The 15,441-nt window shown below is 42.3% G+C and overlaps 1 protein-coding gene across 12 annotated transcripts in view; it reads right to left on the bottom strand.

The window, feature by feature from the left end:
• The window catches only part of MBNL1 (muscleblind like splicing regulator 1), a 207,134-nt gene that overhangs the window by 18,799 nt on the left and 172,894 nt on the right, over positions 1-15,441 (bottom strand). For 9 of the 12 annotated variants that reach the window (XM_044292205.1, XM_044292197.1, XM_044292203.1 and 6 more), the window contains 3 exons: positions 8,559-8,816; positions 5,297-5,350; positions 4,074-4,227 (listed from right to left, as the gene is read on the bottom strand). In XM_044292205.1, coding sequence (XP_044148140.1) covers positions 4,074-4,227; positions 5,297-5,350; positions 8,559-8,816 — 466 coding nt within the window. The remainder of the gene's footprint in view (positions 1-4,073; positions 4,228-5,296; positions 5,351-8,558; positions 8,817-15,441) is intronic. The other 3 variants (XM_044292202.1, XM_044292208.1, XM_044292209.1) reach the window with 1 other exon arrangement.

Raw genomic sequence — 15,441 nt, 5'->3', positions numbered from 1 at the left:
CATTTTTTATGTCACCCCACAAGTTTTCTATTGGCTTAAAATCCGGGGATTAGGCTGACCACTCTAAAACTTCAATCTTGTTGGTCTGGAACCAAGATGGTGCATGTTTACTGGTGTGTTTGGGGTCGTTGTCTTGTTGGAACACCCATTTCAAGGGCATTTCCTCTTCAGCATAAGGCAGCATGATCTCTTCAAGTATTCAAACTAAACAATGATCCCTAGTATGCGATAAATAGGCCCAACACCTTAGTATGAGAAACATCCAAATATCATGATGCTTGCACCACCATGCTTCACTGTCTTCACAGTGTACTGTGGCTTGAATTTAGTGTTTGGGTTCATCTGTCTCCGGCCACTAGACCCAAAAAGAACAATCTTACTTTCATCAGTCCACAAAATATCTCTTTAGGCCAGCCAATGTGCTAGTTGGCAAATTGTAACCTCTTCAGCACATGTCTGTGGGACTTTGCGGGGGCTTCTCGAAGATAGCTTGGCTTCACATAGGCGTCTTCTAATTGTAACAGTAGTCACAGGTAACTTTAGACCTTCTTTGATCTTTCTGGAGCTGATTGTTGGCTGGGTCCTTGCCATTTTGGCTATTCTTCTATCCATTCGTATTGTAGTTTTTTGCTTTCTTCCACGTCTTTCAGGTTTTGGTTGCAATTTTAAAGCATTTGAAATAATTTTAGCTGAGCAGCCTATCATTTTCTGCACTTCTTTATGTTTTCCCCTCTCCAATCAACTTTTTAATTTAAGGTACGCTTTTCTTCTGAACAATGTCTGGAATTACCCAGCTTTCTCAGAATTTCAGAGAGAAATGCACTGTAACCAGCATGTACAACATTTGCTGCCTTCCTTAAATAACGACAATAATTGCCACCTATTTTTCAAAGAATGAATGACCTCACTCATTGAACTCCACACTGCTATTTTTTTTTAACATGCCTCTTTCAATAAGTGATTGAATTACAGAGAATCAGCAGCATGCATGTCATGACTGTTGGGTCTGTTGGGTTTCTTTTACTCTACTACACCTGCTAGTAAATTATTTGCCATGTAGAAATATCATTTCTACCAAAAACAGTGATTGATCAGGTTAGTGATGTCTGACTGCTATTATTTTGAACACAGCTGTAGGTTTTTTAGCATTTATATAATAAAATATTTTTGGGGGATTGTTTTTGCTCTCTATTGCTACCTGCTGTTTGTTTTGTATTTTTGCTAATTTTATCTCCTTTTTGCAGATTTTATTAAGCCCTTTGAAATCTTCAAACGCTACAGCTGACCCATCAGATTTGTATTTTTTAAATGCCCTTTTTTTGTCTTTTATTGCCCTTTTTACAGTAGCAGTAAGCCATGGGGGGTTTATTTTAGCCGTTTATACTTGTTACCTAAAGGAATATATATTTTTTAGTGCAATTACTCAATGTGGATTTAAAGCTCTCCCATTTATCCTCAGTATTATTATGTGACAGTAGCTGCTCCCAGTCTATGCCCTGAAATGCTGCCCTCAACCCAGAGAAATTATCCTGTGGTCACTATTACCTAGTCTTTCTCGAACAGTAACATTTCCAACAAGCTCTGCATCATTAGAGGCTTTCATCCCTAATATCAGCCAAACAGGCATATTTACTAGGGCGGTCCAGCTCAGGACTAGCCTCCCCAGCACTTTTCCCTCTACCCCTTCTTCTCACATTAACCCAACTGCTGATCTGATAGTCCTGATCTTGTCCTCCTCCCACCTCCATTTCACTGACCCCAGTCAGTGCCTGCACAGTGAGGTCTAAGCGTCTCTCCAGGTCTGCAATGCCCCTAAGTGTTTCAAGCTGCTTATTTAGATCCGAGATCTGGGCTTCCAAATATGCAACATGATTGCATCTAGTGTAAATGTATTTACCCTTGAAAAGCTCTTCAAGGCACGCATACATTGCACAGGACACACACTTAGTAGCATTGTCCATGGGGCACATGTTTAAATGGGGATGAACAGTAAAGAAAAAAAACTGTAAATATGAGTTAAGATTTTGACCCTGTCTGCTGCAGTTGGAGGAGTAGCTAGAATCAAGCCAACAACACACAAGGACAATCTATCAAACCTTAGTTTCTTGCTCCTTGTCTTAAACTCCAATTCTTTCACATATTCAGCAGCCCACTTACGGTAGTACAGAAAGCTTCAGGTAGAGCACACAAAACCAGTCCTAACCACACAGGAGGACATGTTACTTTACAACGCTAAGGTAAAGAGCTGCCTCATCCTCCTCTCTGCTATGCTCGTCAGGGATTATGATCCTGAATACAGTTTAATATGATATTCGGCTGAATATCTGTAGGATTGGAGTTCATGAGGATACCTGAAGTACAGAGAGGAGGTGGGGATGTGGCTGTGTCCTGCTGTGTGATTAAGAAAGGTTTTGTGTGTACTAGTAGGACGGCGGGCATTTTATTTCTGTTAATGATTGCTCCCCAGACTAAATGAGGCATTACGACTAATGAAAGACTTTTGGGAATGTATTTATAGTAAAGTAATATTTAGGCATTTTCATTTGCTTAATTCATGACCCCCTTTAATTAAGTTTACAAACTAATCAGGTTCGGATACAGCAATCCAAACCCTATTCGCTCAACACTACTCACTATTATTGATTTACCCCATAACTGCTACTTCCCTTCCCTATTATACAAGCTAATTAGAGATGAGCAAATGGATTCTACTAATTTGGAATTCATCCTGAATTTCAAACAAAAATTCGGATTCTAACTGACCCATTTTGAGTCAATGCCAAAAAGGCAGAGCAGCATTGGCTGAACTAAATACTCCTTATGCAAAATGATGAGCAGCAGGGGCTATATTCGAATTTGCGATATTTCAAGAATATTTTGGAAAATATTCCTGATATATTTGCGAATTCGAGATTATTTTCTTTATTGCGAAAAATCGGCAATGTAATATTTGCGTAATGCGAGCAAAACACAGGCGTGGGTCACTTTGCTAAATTTTCCAAGCTGCTAGAAGTTTCCTGAGACTGGAGAAAATGGTTGGCACGGCAGAACATTAAAAATTGCTTTATATGCAGTTAGAGTTCTCTAATATATTCACGATTGCGCTAATCGGCACTAATGATGCGAATATTTTGGTGCAATATGTGAAATTTCACATTTTAGAAGGTCTGCATCTATGTATGGACAGCAGAACCTAAAATACTGCATTGCAACAGCTACACTATATCAGAATATAATCTACACTGACTATCTACCACTAACTACAGTATCTGTATTATATATATAAACTATCTAACTATCCATCTAATGTAACACTGCTATCTCTCTCAGAACTTTAAAAAACTGTAGAAAATGGCTGCTGGGGAGGTTCTTATATAGTAAGGGGTAGGCAACTTTTCTATTGGTTACTAGGGATGTTGCTAAGCTCAGACAAAGACATTTCAGCCTTTTCATTGGCCCACTAGCAAGAAGGGAGGTTACTGATTACGAATATATATCACTATATTCTAAATATTCGCAAATTCTCAAAGTGCTGATATTCCGGTTAATATTCGCAATTTGAATATTCGCGCCCAACACTACTCATGCATACTTGTTGGTCTCCCTAATGAGAAAGAGAACTGCTAATGCCTCTCTGCTAACCAGGGCAATTTCCCTATGAGACTCCGCATGCACTCATCCTTTAGGAAGGAGAACTGGCTAGCATGTTTCACGTGGGATATTGGTTGTAGATCTCTCTCCACCACCCTTATCCCCCTTGTTTGTGTCTTTTAGGACTCTTAATCATTTACTGATTCTTTTTAGAACAATATGAGTCCTAGGAGACCACAGACTGTTATATTTTCAAAGCAACTGGGGCATATTTCATTTAGGTAAAACTGATTCAGATCTAAATCATATTTTTTTGAAAAATTAGCCGTATTGGACACAAAAAGTATTTCAAGAAATGTGCTCATCTCTATTGTTAATACAATGTTAGACTACGCTGAGTATATAATATTTAGGAGGTTTAGTCTTCTACACATCAAGTTATACATTATGCCAGTCAACAAATATTTTCACATTGGGCTTACCTGGTGGGAAAAAAGCCGCCTGCTGCTGGAGCTGCATGTTGGCAAGAGCCTGTTGATACTGGAAAAAACCCGTATTAAACATTCCCGTGGCACCATTGGTTTTTTCAAGTGCAGGCCTCTTTGGTAATGGGGGAAGTATAGTTTGAGGAATTCCCTTCAATCCGGAGGTGGAGGAAGAAACCATAAAAGAAATTAGGAACAAAAATAAATAAATAGTAAAAAGTCCAGACTGCCATCATAAAAAAAAACCTCTCTGAGCTGGAAAAGGCGGCAGGTAAGTGAATTCACTGCAGACTTCTCCAGGTCGGAGGGAAATGAGCCATAAGCAGATAAAGCAGCACGCTAGACTACTGCACTAATGTTATAAACCCTACCCTGGGGGAATCATTAACCCCTAAATTAGGGTCAATTACATCTCCTCATCACACAGGCAACAGATATTATAGGTGAATAATATCTGTACCTTGCGGGAGAAAATGTACAAGAGTATATTAATAAAAAATACCGCAATTCGGAGCTATATGGCAGGTAGAAGTTTACACGGTTATCATTTCATTGTATCTTTTTAGGGAAAAAAAATTGCACTGCTAGCTCCATGAAGGTCAACAATTAAAGCAACAGTTACCCCAGAAAATGACTGAAGAAGGTAGGATCATGTTGAAAAAATACCCACACTTCCCCAGACCTATCTACATGTAGTCATGCAAACCTTACCCGTGCATGCAGGTATGTTAACATTGACTTACAAATGTTAAAACTACACGTACATAAGAGTAGCAATAGAGCCATGCCAACCACACACATTTATGTACAGTCTGAATGTAGGTCTAGATGATAGTAATACTATTACTGCTGAGGTGGCACTGAATGTGGTTATTGCGGTAAATACTACGCATAAGAATAGATTGCTATCTATACCGATGTAGAAAAGCTGAATGGGTCATTTAACTCTTAGGGGTTCTGTTGCTTGCACAGAGAGAAAAATCGTTCACTAAAGATTTTGCCTGCAATCCTATGTAAACCCACAGACAACACAGTGTGCTATACCAATGTGCTGTAGCTCTGCTTCATCTAATATAAGCCCCTGTTAACCACACTCAGTTTTACATCTCATTTTATGACCACAGAAAACATCTAGATAACATACTCTATGCTTGCAAGCTTAACACTGGTTTCTACAGTAAAAGCTACATGCCAAGCTAAAAGGTGAAAGGTCATAGTACCAGGTCAAAGGTTGCCTCGAGGTTTCGCTTCAGTGATTTGACAGCCGACTGAGTCTTAATTAGCAGGCAGCGAGCACATGATGGCAATGGGCCAATGGGGTTCAAGCGCATTAACATAAACAGCAAGCAGAGGTGCATCATGGGGGCAGCAGTGCATATTTTGGTAGGTGAGAAAAAAAAACAAATAAAAAAAACAAATCATCCGAATGCCGTATAATAACATATACAAGACTAAACATGCACAATAAAGGCTTTGGTTTGTTACTGTCATACAACTTTTTAATGGAGAATTAGCATACATTATTAAGGCAGTGGCTGATATAGGATTTGCTGGTATTTTCACGGCAAGTATATATATAAATCTACCGTTACGTTTGTGGCCACATTTTCAATGGAGTGAAACCAGCAAATGACTTTAACTTTCTTTACCTACTGTATGTAGTAAACTTTTGCATGCTTTTATTTTTTTTTGTATTATTTTTAATCCATGCATTGTTTAAAGTGGGTTATACGTATATACAGGTGAAACTCGAAAAATTTGAATATCGTGAAAAGTTCATCTATTTCAGTAATGCAACTTAAAAGGTGAAACTAACATATGAGATAGACTCATTACAGGCAAAGCGAGATATTTCAAGCCTTGATTTGGTATAATTTGGATGATTATAGTTTCTGAAACCCCAAAGTCACAATTTTGAGGTACCCTTTGCTGAGGGGGTATGGATTAATCAGCTGACTAGAGTGTGACACTTTGAGCCTAGAATATTGAACCTTTTCACAAAATTCAAATTTTAAGCTGCATTACTGAAATAAATGAACTTTTGCACAATATTCTAATTTTTCTAGTTTCGCCTGTATAGGTAATACCCATTACATATTGCTGAGCCATCACAATGGCCAACGGAGAAGCATGCGCTTTACTTCAGTTTTTAGGGCGGTAGTAATTTATTTAACGACTTGTGTATGGAGTATCAATTAAAGGGCAACACTGTGCAAAAATGGAAAATTCTGATTTTATCCACCGATGCCTACTCTGTCCCTGTCTTTTGTAAATGGATATTCCCACATGTTATAAAGTGATGGTTACTTTATGATCTGTGGAGGTCAGAGAGGTGTGTCCTAGTGACATGTCATCATTTTAAAAGATGGGACTGCCCCTTTGTCCCCTTTCAGACGAGCGAGTGTCACACTCCGGACTCGCAGCACAGCACCCGTCCTGACCTCCCAGCACTGCCGGGGTCACATAGTATTTTATTGATTTATGATTCTATGTAACCTTTACAGTTCTGGAATGTATTATATAACACTGGCAGCATTATGTCAGTGTTATCCAGTACATTCCAGACCTCTAAGAGTTACATTGCATCACAAATAAATATAATGCCATGCGACCCCAGCAGTGCTGGAAGTTCAGGACGGGTGCTGCGCTGCGAGTCCGGAACGTGACACTCGCTCGTCTGAAAGCGACCTTTAACTGGGTTTCTGCTTTGAGGACATATCCAGGGTTGTTTTCTCCTGGCACAAAACTGCAGAGGTGTAATAGGCCACCTGACAGCCTGCCTAAGGACTCATGCACATGGCCATATACTGCAAAAACACAAACTAAATCTCCAGCATGCCGTGAAACTTCACATTGAAAACATCAGATGAAATATGAGAGACACTTACCCGTTTCAGACAAGTAAATATTTACTGTCTTTAGTCTCTATGACTGAGGATGGTACATATTTACTTGTCTGAAACTCATAAGCATCTAATGGTTTATGAGAAAAAAACTTCAAATTTTTATGGGATGCTGGAGTTTTACCATTTATTTTTAAAGAATCAGGGGATTGCACCAATGGCCACCTTAAGATTGCACCTACGGCCACTTTAAGATTTCTCTCCCTACCTAGGCTATTAGTCTAAGGAAAGAGAATAGACCCTGGGTATGTCCGCAGTGAAGGAACACAGGGATGGAAGGAACTTTAGGGATAGATTAAAGAGGACCTGTCACCTCTCCTGCCTCCATGTCTGTTTTGACAAATACTTGAATCCCCCTGTAATACCAATTCTGAGCATCTATTCCTATGACTCTATATTGTGCCATTCCTCCATTATTCCTTCTAGACGTTTATAAATTAATTACTAGCAGTTCGCAGTGAAGATAAAGCTGTTACCAACTGAGGGTGTGCACCTGCACAGTCTGATGTAATCCAATCAGTGCTGCCAGTGTCAGACTGTGCAAGGACCCCCCCCCCAAGTGGTAACATCCATCTGCAAACTGTTAATAATTCATTCATAACTTCTAGAAGGAATAATAGTGGAATGGCACACCATAGAGCTATAAGAGGTGTTATGGCATGAAGAATGAAAGTAGTTACTAAAGCAGACATGCCAGGAGAGAGGACAGGTCCTCTTTAACTCTGAAAAATACATTTTCAGAGTTACACTTTAATAAGTTAGAGGCCCGCATGTCAAGGTGTAATCTTCAAAGCAACCTTTTTCCTTGGAGTCTCACATTAAGACTGAAGTGTTAAGAAGGTTCGGCGAGATCTATGCTCAACCAACCACACAGAGGAGCAGATCATGACCTGACCAGAAGATGATTTATATCTTAAGACTTGGACTCCCTTCAAGAAGGATAAAAAAATAATAATAATTGCTCTATATAATCTATTAATGGAATTGCTAAGAAGTCATGTAAGGACACTGACAGGTTCAAAATGAAGCCACCAAAATTCACAGCAGCCCCTTTCAGAGTTTACCGTCTATCTAAATTCTGATGACATGTGTGCAAGTGTTATGGAAGGCAAGACAGATCGGGGCATAATCCATTAGTATTAATACAGCATAGGCACACCGTCTCCTCCCGCAGTGTTATATTGCCCAGTAGGTTACCATAATCAAGCCGTCAAAGCAAGCTCTCTTACTTGTCTTTTGTTATGGCTAAAATGTTACTTAAACTGTAAAAATGTAATGCACAAAGGACAAAATAAGATATTACCCACACAAGACGTAGCTGTATGCACTTTCAATATTAGAGCCTTAGGACATAGTCATATACTTTCATACTACATAGCCTGGCATATGCAATTATACAGAATAAGACAATCCAAAAAGGACACATTGTGGCCAATGACAAACTCAGCTCGTCTACATCTCACCAAGTCAGTGCACCTCTATCTGTACCTTTTCCTTAATGCAGCATTAGAGACACTAATTTAAGGAAGTCATTGTACAGGATTGGCAATTCGGCTCATAGTGGACAGCGTAAACTTACCATGGCTGCTGCGGTTGCTGCTGCCTGAGCAGCTGCAGCCTGGTTGACCTGGTATTGTGCAGCCTTTATCTTGGCTTGCAAATGTGCAGGGGGGTGGAAGTATTTGCACTTTTCCCGTGAACACCTTCCTTTAATATAATCCATACACACGGTAACGGTGTTATCATTGGTGTCGATCATTGCACTCTCAGATGGGTGCGCAAACCTGCATTCATTTTCTCCTCTGTTACAGTTGCCACGTTGATACTCTCGACAAACCTGGAGACACATCAGCAGAGAGCGTTACCTGGTTGGATAAAACTGCAAACACCAAAATAAAGGGACAACGATGTATTCATGTCGTGCACCCAGGGCATGTGTCTATAAGCAAGTGCACAAGAGAGCGGTAGCAATTTCCACTATAGCAGATGTGAGATTTTAAGTCAATTAAGGTTTGGTAACATTTCTATTAATTAATTTTTACAAATTGCACCAGTAATTTAACCTTGAGTGAATAGAAAACACTATCCAGACAGAAACATGCTGGTATTATTTTACCTGTATGCACATACAGTACTAGAGTGAATATTTCCAGTAACTGCATGTTCTATGGAAAGCCACTAGAGGGAGCTCTTAGCTTTAAAAAAAAAAAATGTAATGCTCAAAACAGGTTCGGAGACCATGCCAAGCACAGCCAATAAAACTGTAGAAAGAATAAAGTGGCTTTGTCTTTTTACAGTCATCATGCCAACAAAGCCAATTCATATATAACTAACTACTAATTATTGTTTTCTTCCCTCACCTAACAGGTCTTACATACCTAAGAGTACAGTATGTTCACACAGGAGAGTTGTGTGCAGAAAATACTCAGCATTCTACAGTACTAGCAATGTGGATAACATAAAAATAAAAAATAAACAAATTTACATATTGCAAAAAATTAAATAAATAAATTGACATGTGGTGCAGATATTTAAAGGGGTCATCCCACAAAAAATATTCTACAGTCAGAGCCAGTGCAAGGATTTCAAGGCTTCAATAACATAAAATATAGAAAATGGACAAAGCCCTAGGTATAAGTGGGGGCATATGGAGGTCTCGCACTAGAGCGGCGCCAATCGGAGAGAGGCCAGGCGGAGCGATGGCAACTGCACAGAAGAGCAGGTAAAGGCTGAGGCAGGGGCTGCTGGGAGAGAAATGTGGGGCAGGAGGGGACGGAGCCTGGGAGCGGACAGTATTCCGACCATGTAGGCTGTGCTGTACAACATCTGTATACACTGACTCTGCAGTGTAGGGGGGTGGCCGGCAGCGCTAGTGATTTATTTTAAAAAGTTTCATTCCCCCCCCCCCCTGCATCTTTGCGCCCTAAGGCAGCGGCTTGGTCTGCCTTATTATAGCGCCGGGCCTGTCTACAGTCTCCAAACCAGCACCTAGATCTAAATACTTTTGTATTTATATGTAATTAAAAATTAGCATAGCCACTGAGTTATTCATTAAAATGTATCTGTATAGCGCCACCTGCTGTTTGTACGCTTTCTTATTTCTTTGTCTGGCTCACTTAGGCTACTTTCACACTTGCGGCAGAGAGATCCGGCAAGCAGTTCTGTCGCCAGAACTGCCTGCCGGATCAGGCAAAATGTATGCCAACTGATGGCATTAGTAAGACTGATCAGGATCCTGATCAGTCTTAAAAATGCCTGATCAGTCGAAAAAATGCATTGAAATGCCGGATCCGTCGTTCAGGCAAGTCTTCAGTTTTTTTTCGCCGGAGATAAAACCGTAGCATGCTGCGGTTTTCTCTTTTGCCTGATCAGTCAAAACGACTGAACTGAAGACATCCTGATGCAAACTGAACGGATTACTCTCCATTCAGAATGCATGGGGATAAAACTGATCAGTTATTTTCCGGTATAGAGCCCCTGTGACGGAACTCTATGCCGGAAAAGAAAAACGCAAGTGTGAAAGTACCCTTAGGCCTCTTTCACACTTGCGTTTTCCGGATCCGGCGTGTACTACACTTGCCGGAATTACACGCCGGATCCGGAAAAACGCAAGTGAACTGAAAGCATTTGAAGACGGATCCGTCTTCAAAATGCATTCAGTGTTACTATGGCAGCCAGGACGCTATTAAAGTCCTGGTTCCCATAGTAGTAGTGGGTAGCGGGGGAGCGGTATACTTACAGTCCGTGCGGCTCCCGGGGCGCTCCAGAATGACGTCAGAGCGCCCCATGCGCATGGATGACATGCCATGCGATCACGTCATCCATGCGCGTGGGGCGCCCTGACGTCACTCTGAAGCGCCCCGGGAGCCGCACGGACGGTAAGTATGCTGCTCCCCAGCTCCCCACTACACTTTACCATGGCTGCCAGGACTTCAGCGCCCCGGGATCGTTCCGGATCCGGCCTTGCGGCAAGTGTTCAGGATTTTTGGCCGGAGCAAAAAGCGCAGCATGCTGCGGTATTTTCTCCGGCCAAAAAACGTTCCGGTCCTGAACTGAAGACATCCTGATGCATCCTGAACGGATTTCTCTCCATTCAGAATGCATTAGGATAAAACTGATCAGGATTCTTCCGGCATAGAGCCCCTGACGACGGAACTCTATGCCGGAAGAAAAGAACGCAGGTGTGAAAGAGCCCTTAGATGGCCGCACATGCTCAGTTTCATCCTTCAACTGCCTCCTGAGCTGTGATAGGGAGAGCTGAGACACGCCCCCTGAGCTGTGATAGGTAGAGCTGAGACACGCCCCCTGAGCTGTGATAGGGAGACCATGGACACGCCCCCTGAGCTGCAAAAGAATAGACACTCCCCTTGAGCTGCCAGCCTGATATAAATCTAGCAGAACAATGAATGGAAGATCTCTGGATCCATGTGAGGTGCAGGGCTGGTTCTAGCTTTATTAGAAAGGGGTTGTCATGTACTATATGATGTCAGTTTTTTTTTCTTTTTTACATTTTCCAGAGGATAGCACCTTTAATCCACAGGACGTTAATTTGTGCTGTGGATTTCCACTGCTGATTTCACCATTTGCTATGCATAGAGTGAAGTTTGTAGCAAATTCAGCAGCATATCTGCAGTACAATTTCTGCTGTGGAAAATCCACTCCGTGTGGCCATACTGCTAGGGTATGTTCACATGGTTGAATTAGCATGCTGGAAATTGAGGCAGAGGATTAAAAGAAAATGTGGAAAATGCACCAAAATGTGGGTGGAAAATTCCCTGTGTGGACATAGCCCTATAGTTTTTTTGCAGAAATTTCTGTGAGATATCCATGTGTGTACGGCTAAGACATCCTTAATCATATGAATAGAAGTGATTTTCAGTCATGGAAATTTCTGCAACAAATCCATCGCATGTGAATTTCCCCTTCAACATGTATGAACCTGGAATAACCTTGACAAGCAGAGCAGTAGCACCACTTCTATTATTTACAATCCCATTTACAGTTAATAGTGCTTTACATTTTTACTCATTTGTATATGTTGTGTACATTCATTATACATGACATGTTTACCATTATGAATTTATGTGCATTTGAATTATATAAATATTGCAGTTCTGCGCAGCTTCACATAAATTAATTATGATGGCATTTAGATCCAGGAATATCAATATCAAAGGACTGTCAGTCATAGCAGCTCTAGGCTACATACAGCTTCACACACTTCACTTGTATTATGTTTAAGGCAGAAAGTTTCATTACTTTGTTACATTATTAATGAATGTATTATTTAGTAATACATTATTATTAATTTATTTTGTAATAATTCTATACTAGGACAACTGCAGAAATTTATAGAAATAGTGACATATCACAGCAGATTGATGAAGTAGAAAAGTCGCAGCAGCATCTCCGTTTATTTCTTTTTATTGCGAAAACTTCACAGCATATACACAAATAAAGTGCAATGTTTCGGCTGTTACCAGCCTTTATCAAGCTGGTAACAGCCAAAACGTTGCACTTTATTTGTGTATATGCTGTGAAGTTTTCGCAATAAAAAGAAAAAAACTGAGATGCTGCTGCGACTTTTCTACTTCAACTTTCTGGTGTGACCGCTGTGGATCAGTGGTCCTCTTGGCGGCTGTTGCATTCTGGTGACCCGATGAGACCGTGTGTGCTACTTTCATTCCTTCTTCTAATATCACAGCAGATGTCAGTAAAGTGGGCTATTATTAATCACCTGTGTAACTCGGGCCTTAGGTTGCTGCTACATGTCATAGTGATTACCGTATTTTTCGCTTTTTAAGACGCACTTTTTTTTCCATTCAAAGTGGAGGGGAGTGACTGAGTCTTATAAAGCGAATCTGTTGAAAATCAAGCAGGCCAGCAGTATTACAGGGTTGCAGGAGCTTTTAATTAGCCTGCTCCTGCGATTTAAATGTGGGGCGGGAGGCGGCAGTTAAGTATTCATTGAAGCTGAATGCGCCAGCCAGCAAGTCCATAGTACGCAGCTGCTGCTGCCTGGGTCCGCTCCATAGAAGAGGAAGGGGGAGAAAAGCAGTTCTCCTTCTCCGCTGCACTGCCACCTGCACGTACTGCTGATTGGTGGTGTGCGCCGGCGGAAACTGCCGCCTCCACCAATTAACTTACCCCCTCCCCCAGTCCCTCCAGCCATGAGCAGACTGGACTCTGCTACATCCCAGCCTCTCAGTCCACACACACAATAGCCCGCTGTGCTCCAGCACTTCTCCAACTCTCCCGGACATCTCCCCTCCCGGTGCTCACCTTCTGTTTGGCCTCGTCAGTGCCCGCAGCCCCGGGTCCTGTCCCTCAGCCGCGGCCGCCTCCTCTCCAGTGACCCCGCAGTGCGCACCCGCGAGACACTGACCATTAGCATTGGGAACCCACAACTTTCAGGCAAGCCCTGTATCCTGAACACTTCTCTCCCTAAGATTTGAGGAGTCCAGCAAAAACCACACCCACAACTGTGTGTTAAATAGGACTATAACCCCCCTCATCCATAAGAATGCACCCATAAACTGCAGTACATGGGTGCACTCTTAAGGATGAGGGGGGTTATAGTCACATTTGATACAAACACATGTCAATTACATTACAGTCTCTGGGAAGTATTAATATTAAATGTGACTATAACCCACTCATCCTTAAAGGGGTTGTCCGGGTTCAGAGCTGAACCCGGACATACCCTTATTTTCATCCCGGCAGCCCCCCTGAGCCTAGCATCGGAGCATCTCATGCTCCGATGCGCTCCAGTGCCCTGCGCTTAATCGCGCAGGGCACGGGGTCTTTTGTTTTCAATAACACACTGCCGGGCGGTAACTTCCGCCCGGCAGTGTGTTCGGTGACGTCACCGGCTCTGAGGGGCGGACTTTAGCTCTGCCCTAGCCATTTTACTGGCTAGGGCAGAGCCAAATCCCGCCCATCAGTGCCGGTGACGTCACCAGGGTTCCTGTCAGCCCCATAGAGAGCTCCGGTACGTCACCAGAACTCTGAAAAATGCCTTTGCCCTGCGCGATTTAGCGCAGGGCAGAGGAGAGCATCGGAGCATGAACTGCTCCGATGCTCATGTCACGGGGGCTGCCGGGGTAAAAATGGAGGGCTGTCCAGGTTCAGCTCTGAACCTGGACAACCCCTTTAAGAATACACCCATGTACTGCCGTAAATAGATGCATTCTTATGGATGAGGAGGGTTCTAGTCATGTTTTATATAAACACAGGCCAATTACATTATAGTCTCTGGACAGTGCTAATATTAAATGTGACTATAACCCCCTCATCTTTAAGAGTAGACCCGTATACTGCGGTACATGGGTGTATTCTAAAAGACGAGAGGGGATATAGTCACATAACAGTGCGTCATCCAAAGATCTCCCAAATATCCTCATAACAGTGTGTCGTCTGTAGATCCCACATAGACATCCTCACATGTGCATGGTAGCAGGTTATGTACAATATTCATGGCTGGTACCTTCCTTAGGTTATGTTAATTTGTTTTTAACCAAGGTTTAAAATGTGTGTATGGCTAATAGAAAGATAGACAGATGATACTCAAGATTATTATTACCATTTTGTGGTGACAACCTACAGTACTTTACATGACTACCTGGCAATATGCTGTATCATATTGCTCTTGGATTGCCTATTAAATCTCAAAAAAAAAAGCTTCATCACCAGCACACTGTATTTCCAATTAACTGTTACTGTTTGGATAGATAGTGCCTGTCGAGGGGAGCTGGGCAGATTGCCTCTACACTTTACAATCCAGAAGAGGGTGCTATCATTCTGGAGCCATCTACATGGTAGTAGTGAAGGCTCCCATCACCATAAAGCCTTGCTACACCAAGGGATCCCAGGCAAGGCAAAGCCCCAAAATCAACTTACTGAAACCCAGAAAATCACCCCACACCACCTCACAAAAGACGGGATCAGGAGCACAGTAAACAAGAGAAAAGAGGAATGCGTCAGTGAATGGAGGAAGGAGATGAGAGCATCCCAGAAGCTGACGGTGTACCAGAGCCTGCAGAGAGACTACAAACTGGCCCCATATCTGGGGAAACTAGGAAACACTAAAGACTGGAAAATCCTGAGCCGTTACAGACTGAGCGCCCACAGCCTGGCCATAGAATCCGGATGGCATCGACAGAGCTACATGCCTAGAGAAAGCAGACTGTGCCAGCAAAGCCACCTGGAGGCGGGTGGAGGATGAGGCCCACTTCCCGATATACTGTTCCAAATACTCAGCAGTGAGGGACATCCACTTTAGGAGACTCTCTGATCTACTCCCAGACTTCAGCTCCATGGACGAGGAAGAGAAGCTGCCCATCCTGCTGGGAGAGGAAGAGAACACTGTGGACATAGCAGCACAATATATCAGTGCCTGCCACAGACTGAGAGGAGCCTGATATGCCATGGACTCATATACCCTGACCCAGGGTGTGTCCGCA

This window comes from Bufo gargarizans, chromosome 4 (genome assembly GCF_014858855.1).
Source record: "Bufo gargarizans isolate SCDJY-AF-19 chromosome 4, ASM1485885v1, whole genome shotgun sequence".
Classification (NCBI taxonomy): domain Eukaryota; kingdom Metazoa; phylum Chordata; class Amphibia; order Anura; family Bufonidae; genus Bufo; species Bufo gargarizans.
Note: the sequence above shows the minus strand (reverse complement) of the source record. Positions and strands in the feature narration are given on the sequence as shown.